The sequence below is a fragment of the Sarcophilus harrisii genome, chromosome 4 (genome assembly GCF_902635505.1).
Source record: "Sarcophilus harrisii chromosome 4, mSarHar1.11, whole genome shotgun sequence".
NCBI classification, from domain to species: Eukaryota; Metazoa; Chordata; class Mammalia; order Dasyuromorphia; family Dasyuridae; genus Sarcophilus; species Sarcophilus harrisii.
Genome location: NC_045429.1, coordinates 148,702,786 through 148,714,883, shown reverse-complemented (window position 1 = coordinate 148,714,883; position 12,098 = coordinate 148,702,786). Strand labels below are relative to the sequence as shown.

The window sequence follows — 12,098 nt, the reverse complement described above, 5'->3', positions numbered from 1 at the left end:
CTCCTAAGAGCTAGATAATTAAACATTTACCAATATAACACCTATATTCCTCCATAAACATTTGATGAAATGAAGTTTATTACCAAAACAGAAGCTTAGCGACTACTATTATTCAGTTGTTGTTGTTTTTTCCAGTTATGTCTGACTTTTTGTGATCCTATTTGAGGTTGTCTTGACAAAGATTTTGGAGGTATTTGCATTTTCTTGTCCAGCTCATTTTATAGATGAGGAAATGGAGGCAAGTAGGATTATGTAACTTGCTTAAGTGTCTGAGGACACATGTGAAATCTTGACTTCAGGAGTGGCATTCTATCCATAAAGCCACCTAGCTTCTCTAATTACAAATGCCTATAAGCTAATTATTATTATTATAACTGACATTTATGTAGAGCTTTAATGTTTGAAAAGTGTTTTATATCCATCATCTTGTTTGAGCCTCCCAATACTATTGCCTAAAGCAAATTTATCTTCATCTATCCTGGTTTTGACCCTGATTGCCTATTGCTTGCTCCAGTGACCTTTTCACAAATCCCCTTCCAAGGTATATATTCATCAAAGATGTCATTGATCAAAGAGATTATTCTAAGAAGCTTATTCAGGTTTTCCACTTGCCATTCAAGGAGATTAACAGTAAACATTTGCAAATTTAATTTAGAAACATAAAAATTGCATAAAAAATTTTAATAGTGCCACTCAAAATTTCATGCATGCAGCTTCAAGCACCCAGATTAGTAATTAGAAACAACACATATATTTATAGAGATATACAAAATAAATATAAAGGGTTTTTTTTGTGAGGAAGACACTAGTTTGGAACGTTTTCTTGAGGGGAGGGTTTCAAAAAGGATTATTTTATCCAATAGCCTTTGAGATAAGCTAGTAATATCTTTTGACATTGGCCAACATTGCCTTCCTGATGCCACTCAATATATATTACCAGTTGGTTTCCCTTTCCATTTCAGAGAAATGAAAAATATTTCAGTGTTCCACAATATAGTTTGAATCCTAAAAACACTTTAAAGTTAATGGTCCTTTTAGATGTTGTTAAGAATGTTATATTCCATTCCATAAAAGCCAATGCTCATCTAAAATTTAATGTGTTTACATTTGTATGTATGCATGTGTGTACATATCCACTCACCCCCATACACACACTATATGCATACATACATACATATATAAATCTTCTTTTTGGAATATGGGATGCAGAAGTGAGAAATCCCGGAATTTATTTGGGTTCCAAGATTCTCCCCATGTGGGCCACCAAATGTTGGAGTATAGAGTTGAACCTTCAGAAATATATTGGAATTTCTTAGCCTGAGTATCTTGAGGTGTCTCAAAAGAATTTATAGACTTAGGATATTTCCATATCTTAAAGCTTTTATTATTATGCCATTGACTGGAGCCAGGTTTCAAAAGGGAGTTTAGGAGTTAAGTAAGGGAAAGATGCTGACTAAATTCCCTAGCAGAATTCTTCATTAAGAAGGGGGAAGATGTCATAAGGAAGAACACCCCATAGGTTAAATTCCTAATGAATCAGTAACACCATAAGCCTGACTAAGTTTGTAATGAACTAGCCCTTGTGATACCTAGTAGGTGGCTAACCTTAAAAGAATTTCCCAGGGGATTATGCCATTGACTGGTAGGATAAATTCCCAGAACAGAGTTAGCAAAGAAGTGGGGTATTAGTAGGTTCTTTTTTTGGAGAAAAATAACCTTCAGGGTTGATAATTATAGTTAGATCTTCAGATAGGAATTGTGAGGTCATGATAATTTTGTCAGTACAACTAATTTAGCAAGGACCCATTGTTACAAAGGCCCACTTAAGGACAAGATAATCCTGTTAATGATCCTTCCTTGTTTTCCTCCTGGAGTAACTGTGCTAATTTAATTAGGGTCCACTGATGTAAAGGCTCACTTAAATTCTTTCTTCTATCAACTGCCCCTCCTGGACCACCTACGTATCCAAGAACTGTGCTCTTATTTACCCTATCAAGCCTACATATTAAATCTCAACAACTGTACTAAGATAAAGTATTCTTCAAATTAATTTCTTGGTTTGGAAACTATTTTTGCCAAGTATCACCAGAGCCATTACGGGCTCCACTATACATTATCATAAAAAATAAATTTTATAATGAACTTTGAAATCAACTGTGTTTATTGTGTGTTCCCTCATTTATATCAACATACATTATATCCAATATATGAATGCAATATTTTAAAAAAAATTTTAATAAGAAATGAAAGAGGATCAACTTGGTGGCATTTACAAATGGTTAAGGAGGCTCAAATTGAAATATATGGTAAAAGATTTGCCTTGATATAGAATAGTTTTGATGTATTTATAGGGTTAGGCACCAAATAATATGGTTTAGGAGATTGATGTACGCACCAAATGGGTTTGGGTCAAATGAAGAATTCACAATGGCCATTCTTTTTGGCAATAAGTTGGTTTATTTAGAAGGGGTTGGTTACAGGTACAATGACATAAAATGAAGAAATACAATAGATGCTGGAAATGGTAAATATGAAATAGAGTTAAGAGAACATACAGTTAGTTATTTATAAAAGGAGGAAGAAAGACACCATGAAGTATAGTGGGGTGAGAGGAAGATATCATGAGCCAGGGTGCTTTGGTGGGCTATAATCCCAAATGGAGTTTCAGCAAAGATAGTGTGAGCCATAAACAGATTTATAGAGCAAATTTAACCTCAGGGACATGATTCAGATTTCTTACAGGACATAGGAAGGCTATAAGGTTAAACTGATCCCCATCAGTGCCCTTCTTGCTTGCCATGGGAGTCATCAATGCTCTAGTCCCTCTTGGGTTGATTGGGTACATCAGTCAACTCAAATATCAGTTTGAGTTAATGTAAGATTATTTATTAACTATATTTTCTACGAACATAATAAATGCAAATCGTTTTATTAAAAATAAAACACATTATTTTAAAGTAAATTGTGCTATAGATACTATTAGCATTTTATTTAATAAGATGATATGAGAAATCAAGAAGTATTGTAAATAAACGTAGGTTAACCTTTCAGGTAATCAGTTTCTTTCAATTCCAGTCTTTCTTTGATCCTTTTCATCCTACCCTTATTTTCTGGTCCTCTGACTAAATAAATGTCAATTTTGAGCTCTGAAATCTAGGTTAGGACCCTACCTTAAACCCAAATCACTCTGGCTCTCTTTGATTTGCCCAGGATCTAAAATCAAACCTCAGTTGGTCATTGTTTGGACTCTGATTGGCTTAAAGTGAATGTAAAAACAATCTATTTTGGCTAGAGACCCTGAGGGCTTCTCCTCCCAGACTGATTTTTTTTTCTTTTGAGTAGGTAGAAAAGGCCATTCTCTGCCTCATTTCTTACCTACCCTTAACCATCTATTGGGTTTTGATTCAGTCAAAACTGAGACCTGGTAAGGACTTTAGCTTTTTAAAAAGACCCAGATGGCTCTGGAGGAGAAAGTGAGTCAGGTGACCTTGCACAGCTCTTCCTCACTTAAATTTAACTCACTTGTATGTCATGGCATTGCCTTCCTGATGTCTTGGTCTTCTTCAGAAATGAAGGACAAATAACATTTAACAATCTAACAATTTAACAGTCTAAAGTAGTAGAATCTAAACAATCTAAAATAGTAGATAATTGCTTTCTCTTGAGAGAACTTTTATATTCTTAAAAGAATCCAATATTGTTCTTATTTAACTTTGTTTCTATTTTTCTGATGTTCATTTTGTTGCTTCTGTTATTCATTTAAAAAAAAATTGTACTGAAGGTGGGACCAAAATTATGGTATGAACTTACTAAACTCACAAAATGTTCTTAGAAGTAACTTTCCTCTAAGAACAATAAAAATTTATTATAGCATCTCTGTCCAATTGAAAGAATAAGCATTGAGTGTCAATTATATGCCAAAGATTTAAAAGCATTCTTTCTCTGCAATTATATTTTGGAATTAAAACTTCAGACTTTTCTTCATCTGAATATTTTTCTCCTTTTTACAGAATTCAATCCAGTTATTGTAATTTCCAACTGTCATATATTTTGAAAAAAGAAAAAAAAAACTATTCCAAATAGCTGATAGATGTAGACCATCAATGGACCTTGAAGGGTATCTCATAAAATACCTTCTGTTTATAAATATGCTCCTTTAAGCTAGAGAATTAATAGAATTGTCCAAGATCACAAAGATACTATCAGAGATAGAATTCGAACAGCGTAGGTAGCTTGACAGGAATTCTTTTCCACTGAAACATGTCTACCATGTTCCTTCTGTTCATGCAGCCTACCATGTAACCTTATAAACCTGTCTTTACTTTGCCCATTTTGTCTTCCTTTTCAGAATCCTACAAAATGTTGATAGCATACAGACATTGGCTCCCTGAATAACTTATTTGAACATATGGAAACTAGTGTCCTATCTTGTTCTCAAGTATTTCAACCTTTATATCTAACCATTTCCAGAAAATGTTTTCATTAATTATCCTAAAATATTCAGTGTTCCCTTTTTTCTAATGAGTAGCTAATTAGGTCAGTACAAGAGTTCCACTCTTGTCAGAAATTGGCTCTGAAATTTGCCATGGTGATTTTGAGAAATGGTATTTCTTGTGTAAATGACCATACCATGCTGAAATATGTTGCCCGTCGAAGGGTACTTATTAGAGATATATCCACCAATGAATTTAACTCTTTTTTTCCCCCACATTCAGGTATCGAAGTCTAAAGCATTTCAACTATGATTTGTGTCAGAGTTGCTTCTTTTCGGGTCGAACAACAAAGGGTCACAAATTGCATTACCCAATGGTGGAATACTGTCTACCTGTGAGTACTAATTGCCCTGAACTTTCAAATGAATTGTTCTAGAATTTCCCAGTCTAGGTCTTTCTTACTTTAGATTATAAATCAGATTGCTTTCCTCCTATTTGGAAAAGCAAATCAGAGTTTGCTTATCTATATTTATTCAACTAAAGACACAGAAACATACAAACACATGTATGTGTTAAACACTTTTAATTCACAGATTAATTGTTGCTTCGTCATTAAGCGAAATTAATATATTGAGCTTTTATTCATGTGTGTTTTCCTTATAGAATTGTTCTCTGAAGAAACTCAAACCTGACCTATTTTTAAAATATTATTTCATTACAAATTATCTTTCTTTCTGATTCTTAAACTTGAGTAATTTTCTCTCAAATAGATAACATTCAAATATTTTCCTTATTTTCTGGTAATGTCTGTTTCTTAAGTGCCTTTAATTGTGAATGGAAATGATTCATAGAGATATATAACTCCTTTGATTCAAGGTGCTTCTTCAACCTATATAAAGCCTATATAAAGTTGAACTTTTGAAACATTTTTACTTCCCATAAAACATAAATACACAAAATATACATTTTTCCCAGATTAAAAAAATCATAAAAATTCTGGGAAGAAAGTTGTAGAGGATGTTTCCTTAAATTAACATTCATTAAGTATCTGTAAAGGAAAGTAACTTTTACTAGAGGAAAAAAACATTTCCTATTTCTCAAAATTTTTATCAGTGAAAATATAGCTATTTTTCTCACTTTCTTAGAGGGAGAATTTAGGTACATGGTCCATATAATATCATCTTGAAATTCAGCCTAGAGATTATAAAAATTAATGAAAAAATAAATAAGTATAAAATTAAAATTTATAAACAAACTTTTCTTTTTATACCAAATATAACTTAAAACTAGTGTTAGATTATTTTTAAAGACATCATAATAATGTTTTTTTTTTAATTTTCTTTATTAGCAATTTTTAAAAATCCTCTTTCCAGAATCCCTATTATTTCTTCATAGTGAATGAAGGAAGTATAAGAGTCATCTCCTCTAAAACCATACACAGAAAAGCTCTGGGTGTCTGTCGGTCTCTGTTTCTTTTGTTTCTTTCTTTCTTTTTTCCCCTCTCTTTTCCCTTTCTTCTTTTTCTCTCCTTCCTTATGATATCTGAGAGATTTGGTCCTTCTTAATAAATTTTGATTAATACATACAATCACACACAAAGAGAAGAAAAGCCCACACAGTATATAATATGAACTCCTTAGACTCTATCTCATTCAGACAGTGCTCTGCAGAATGACTCCCCAGTGAACTTCAGACAGCACCAGCTAAGGCAAAAGTCCAAGAAAACTACCAATATTGGGTTTTACAGTTGCTACATTACTATCCTATCTAGATGGCAGATGCTGCCCTCCTCTATCATGATTTCACCTGTGAGATGTGGAGTTGTAAGTTTTATGGCTATGCTGCCTAGTGGAGCCTAGCAGAGAATAATAATACTAGAAGTCATTGTCATCTTCTGTACTGGGACTGTTATAGAAAACTGAGGAGATCTCAAGTTGAATCTGAAAAGTTGCCCATCAGTTCAGAAGCAAGCCTCTAATTTATGAATTGGAGAATCTTTATTCATTTTGAAAGAATAAATGTGACATAAGTTTAGATAAAAATACTTGTATCCATAGACATAGGTCATATTAAGGTCCTGAAGTTTGGTTTAATATAGATTGTAAATTGAATTTTATAATAACTTAATTAGACTTTTTTTACAATTGTTTTGCTTGATTTTTTTTTTTCAGTGTTTGAAAAACTATTTTTCCTTTCTTTTGACATTCTTAGAAATACTTTGAACTTTTGCTATTTTCTTTTTAAGTAAAATATATTTAAGGTTCATCCATCTTTTACCTAACAGTTCAATAAAGTGGTTTAACTTCCATCCAAGAAAATGAACATGAATATGGGTTTTTTCAGTGTGGTGGTAATAAGAACTACAGGAGTGCTGAATTAGATTAGACTGCCAACCTTGATTCCAATCTCGCTGTGTTATACAACACACCTTCATTTTTACTTAGGAAAATGCTCCTTTCCTGTCACAGGCCTGAATTTAATCTCATTATTGTACTTACTGCCTTCTAATGGCTAAACCTGTCCACTAAATCTGAATGTTTACATTCTTCATAGTTTTCTATAGATTTATTTTCTAATTCTACCTCACTTTAAATCATCTTTAAATTAAAAAAAAAAAAACTTAAGTAAAGAAGTTAGGGACAGATTTGGAAAATTTACACACACACACACACACACACACACACACACACACATACATACATATACATATACACATATATATTTTACATGAGACAACATAGTACAATGGATGGTGCTGACTTGTCACCCTGGCCAAGTCTTTTAACTTCAATACTTAAGCAGCTCTCTACTGCTATATATTACAGAGAAGGTGCCACCCTGTATTTTGGTTGAGGGAATTTCCTCATATCAGAAAAATCTCAATTTATTTTAAAAATATTTAACTTAAATTTAAATTTTAAAATATTTTAAAATATTTTTCCAAGTAAACAAAATGAAACAAAATTATAGAATTAATCAGATTCCTCAAGAAATAAATAGCAGTAGATGTTATATTCTACCCTGGTGAGTTCCGCCACCACATTTTAAGAAAGACATTCACAAACTGGGGACTGTCCAAAAAAAAAAAAAAAAAGAAAAAGAAAAGAGGATGCTGACGTTGATTCCATAAGAGAATGGTTTGAAGGAGCTGAGAGTGTTTGACTTGAAGAAGAGAAGCCAAGGATACAATATTTATTTGTCTTCAAGTACATGAAAGTTTGTTGCATGGAAGAGAGGTCATATTTGTTTCTATTGGTCTCATGGAGCAAAAATAGGTACAGTAGTTGGAAGTTGCAAAAAGTAAAATGCAATCTTTACATAAAGAGCAATTTTCTAACAGAACTCATTTTGAAATAAAACTAATCAACAGTGAAATGACCATTTTGTGAGTAGTAGTGGGTTTCTCTTCGTTTGATAAACAAAAGCTGGATCCTTACTCCCCAATTGGTCTAGATGTCCCTTCTGATTTTAAGATTCTTGTAAGAACTCAGACATTTAAGTGATGTAAGATTAGATAGTGAAGAAATTAATCAATATTACTGAAACTCATTTCTCTGTTCCTGATAGTTCTTTTAGCATATGACATATCTCCTTTCATCTTAAAATGAATTAAAAATTTAGGCATCTATAAAATTCTCTAATTCTATAACATATGGGGCAGCTAGATAGGAGAGTGAATAGAATATACCTAATCTGAGTTGAAATCTGGCTTCAGACACTTAATACTTACAAGCCATCCTGGGCAAGTCACTTAACTCCAATTACTTGCCCCCCCCCCCCCCAAAAAAAAAAAACACAAACAAACAAGGAAAAAGAAAAAAAGAATTCTATAATGTGGGTGGTTTCTAATAAAAGTAAACTAATTTTGTTCTTTGCAAATTTAAATTTAAAATATCACCTTTGACAAGTCTATTCAAACTGACAATAACCTAAGTGGTGTTCAGGTTGGGTTTTTTTTTTTTTTCTTTTTGTAAGTACTGTTAATCTATAATTTGCTAAAGCATTTAACTAAAATTATCTTTTTATGGATATATACATAACAGGAAAGGTAAAGTATAAGAAAATATTAACATGACTAAAGATTTAACTCCCATGTAAAATGCATACATACATATGAGAAGCAATTAAATTTACCACATTGACTATTTTAGGGTTCATTTTTACTGGTATTTTGAACTTGGGAGTAATTTCCCCAAATATTCCATTCTGTTTTTCCATAATTATTTTTAAACAGCAAAGCATTCTGTATATGTGATCCTGAAGATATTTTCATCAATTTAATATTTATAGATTCTCATAAAGCAGATTTTTTTGTCATTATTTTTTATCTTACTGAAAGGAGGAAAAAGAGATACCCAATGAAGAAAGAAGATAATTAAACTGGGGATCAAATTTTGTATTTCATACTTTATAACGTGATTAACTTATTTTCTAAAAGCTAGTCAGAAACAACTACAAATTCATATAGCTATCAAAATACTTTCCTCTATCATTATGTGAATCATAATAGTATTAAAGTGCAATACACTTTTATCTTTTTGGTTTAAAAAATTGCTGCATTTTATATTTGTTATGATTTTTTGAGGCATTTGATTAGTATACTTACCAAATATAGAAATTACTCAAATTACTTGCAAATATTTTTTCTTTAAATTATTTTCTGTTGTTTATCTCTGCAGGTAAACAAGAATTTGTGCAAATACGAAAGTAAACCATGATTAGATCCTTGAAAGAAATTCTTCCTCTTATAAATGTGAAATATGTTGCTTTAATAGCTTAATAATATCTAAGAATGAAGATCATATTTGTTTCATAAAAGGCATCTCTGTCTATGAGAACAGTGAATGTAATGTACTTTTCTTTCTTGATTACACTCTTCAATTCATGCTCCCAGGTTGGGTCTCAAGGAGTAAATGACTCAAGATTCTTTGTACCTCATATTATTTGTAATGTGCTCAACTTGATATTGGACAGAAGTCACAATTTGCTCAGAACAGTGGTATTTTCTGAGATTGCAATCTCCAGCAACTATGGACACACATTAAATACTCTAGTAGAGAAGTATATAGGTAGGGAATGGAAAACAACACATTACTCTGGCTTTCAAAAACCTTAATTCTTTTCCTTTTTCTTCTCATACTGGTATCCCTGGTAAAGCTCACATCCCGCAGAGCTATATCTGATCTCCTTGGAGAGCATGTTGTTTTTTCAGAGATCACTGGGGAACATGGCTGATACTGTGACTAGTCAATAAGACTAGCTGCCCTTCAAATCCATCACTGTTTAAAGGAGTAACAATATATAAATATATACATGTATTTTGCATTTTGTTATTCCTTATTACCACTTTCTCTATGTTATATCTCCCTCTCTGACTTTTAATTTCTTTTAAAACTGTTTTATTGATTTTATTGACATTTTTTTGTTTCTTATGTAATTATTGTTATCTTAAATAACCCTCTCCATACTCCTAAGGAATCATTCTATATGACAAAGTATTTTTAGAGGGGAAAAAAATCAGTATAGCTGACTGGTTAATTGAAAAATATTCAATATGTAACATCTATAGACATGCTCCATGCAGAAGGTGGTGCTTGAGCTTTGTCTTGAAAGAAAAGGAGGATTTTATGAGATAGGGGTTAGATCTTGCAAGAATAGGGAAAAGAACAGTGAACAGATGGAGTTGATGATGATAGGGGTGTATGCATTTATGTATAGTCTGCCTTTTCATATGTATCTTTTTCTTAAATATATCACTGTCTAAATGAGCAGTTTAAAAAATTTTTAAATCACAAAAATTATTACCTTTAGTATTTGTTATGTCATTAAGCACACATATATTTAATATTTATATTGTTTCATTTTATATTGTATAACTTCCTACTGTGAATGTCTAAGGAATAGATATATTTATAGGTATCTTATCCAAAACCATAAGTGAAACTTCTGTTTAAGGAGTTGCTAAGAATCACAATACTTTTTATTCTGGTCTCTTACTTTAATTATATGTTTTTAATTTTTTTGGTTTGGTTGTCATTGTTGAGTTTGATTTTTTTTTTTTAATTTAAACAATGTAATTAAACAATTAAAATACTATAGTCTTCTGTTTTATGATAAAAATCAGTCCATTAACATAGGAGGTTATAATTTTTTTTTTTACTCTCTGACATCCTGTTATATTTTTGTAAATAAAGTGATACTAAATGTCTGAATCTTGTATTGCAAAGCAATCTGATCCCAGTTATTTCCCCATATTTTGATACCATCCACAATCTTTTTCTTCTGTTATTGTTGACTTTTATCATTTTATATTTTTAATTGACTCATTACCTGGAGTTTGTTTTACTTGAAGCAATTTTCAAAATCTTCATTCTTAATCATAGACTTATTCCACCACCACCCACCTGGAGGTCAGGTCTTAATCAATTGATTTTGTTTTGACTAGTATAATCTTTTTCGCTGTCTCTCTCCTGATCAATTTATATGAGCCATCTTAGGACTTCTTTTTAAAATATCCATCCTTTTGTTTGTGACCCTTACCTATAAGTGCTTTGTGATTAGGAAATACTCATTCATATGTTCTGTCTCTTCCTTCTTCCAAGATAATTAGTCTTGTCTTATTCACCTATTTGTCAGGTTATGTTATATCTATTCTCTCTTTATTACATCAGTAATTCACAGTGGGACTTTTAAAAACTGATCATTTTATTTGTTCTCCTCTTTGCATAATGGAAGCAGAGTCAACACTTGATCTTTTTGTGTGATACATAGCATCATTTACCATTATTCAATTTTTAAGTATGTGCATTTAAAATGTGCTTATATCTGGTTTTCTGTGAAGGTCTGTCAACTTATCAAAAGCTCATCAATTCTTTTCATAGATCTTTTCCCAGTTTTAATATCTATTGGTTATGCTCTCATGCTTTTTGTTCCCTCTGCATTTTTGTGTTCTATCTTGCCATTTTTTTCCATTTTTTTTCTCACTTCTTATTCTGTCATCAATTATGTTTCAGTTTATAATTCTTCTTTTAGTATTTAATTTATCTTCTTTTAAAACTTTCCAAAAATATTTATAGATATTTGTCAATATTAATATTATTAATTATTAATTAATAAATAAACATATTAATATTGATATGAAACTTTTCTGAAGTCTTCTACCACCCTTGTCTCCTTCAATTGATTGAAGGTGTGTATCTTGAAAAGCTTTGCTCCCAGATCTTTAGCTATAACTGAATCATTTCTTGGTAAAATTTGAGCGTAGACAGAATCCTTTTAAGTATAAAAAGCATTTAATTAAGTCAGTGTATATAATAGACTCATTCTTGAAAAGATTTTGAATTTGGAACATTAATAATAATTATAACAGTGATAGGTGACATTTTGTATATGACTTTGCACACATTATCTTATTGGAGAGTCGCAACAAGTCTTTGAGGGGAGGTACTTGAAATAGCAAGTTTGTTCAAGGACAATGATTTATTTAAATATTCTTAATATTCATTAGTAAAATAGAAAAGAAGAAATCCTAAATTCATATTTTGGGGAGCTTTTAGGAGCACTGAAAGAAAAAATGTGTAACTGATTTAAAGAGTACAAGTTTGATAATCCCCACTTTACAAATTGTGGATAACAGAAATTACATTTCTTGAACAAAATTACACT

At 31.3% G+C, this 12,098-nt stretch overlaps 1 protein-coding gene across 12 annotated transcripts in view; it reads left to right on the top strand.

The window, feature by feature from the left end:
* The window catches only part of UTRN (utrophin), a 639,104-nt gene that overhangs the window by 575,898 nt on the left and 51,108 nt on the right, over nucleotides 1–12,098 (top strand). For all 12 annotated transcript variants that reach the window (XM_012549387.3, XM_023503254.2, XM_023503253.2 and 9 more), the window contains one exon: nucleotides 4,716–4,827. In XM_012549387.3, the coding sequence (XP_012404841.1) occupies nucleotides 4,716–4,827 (112 nt within the window). The remainder of the gene's footprint in view (nucleotides 1–4,715; nucleotides 4,828–12,098) is intronic.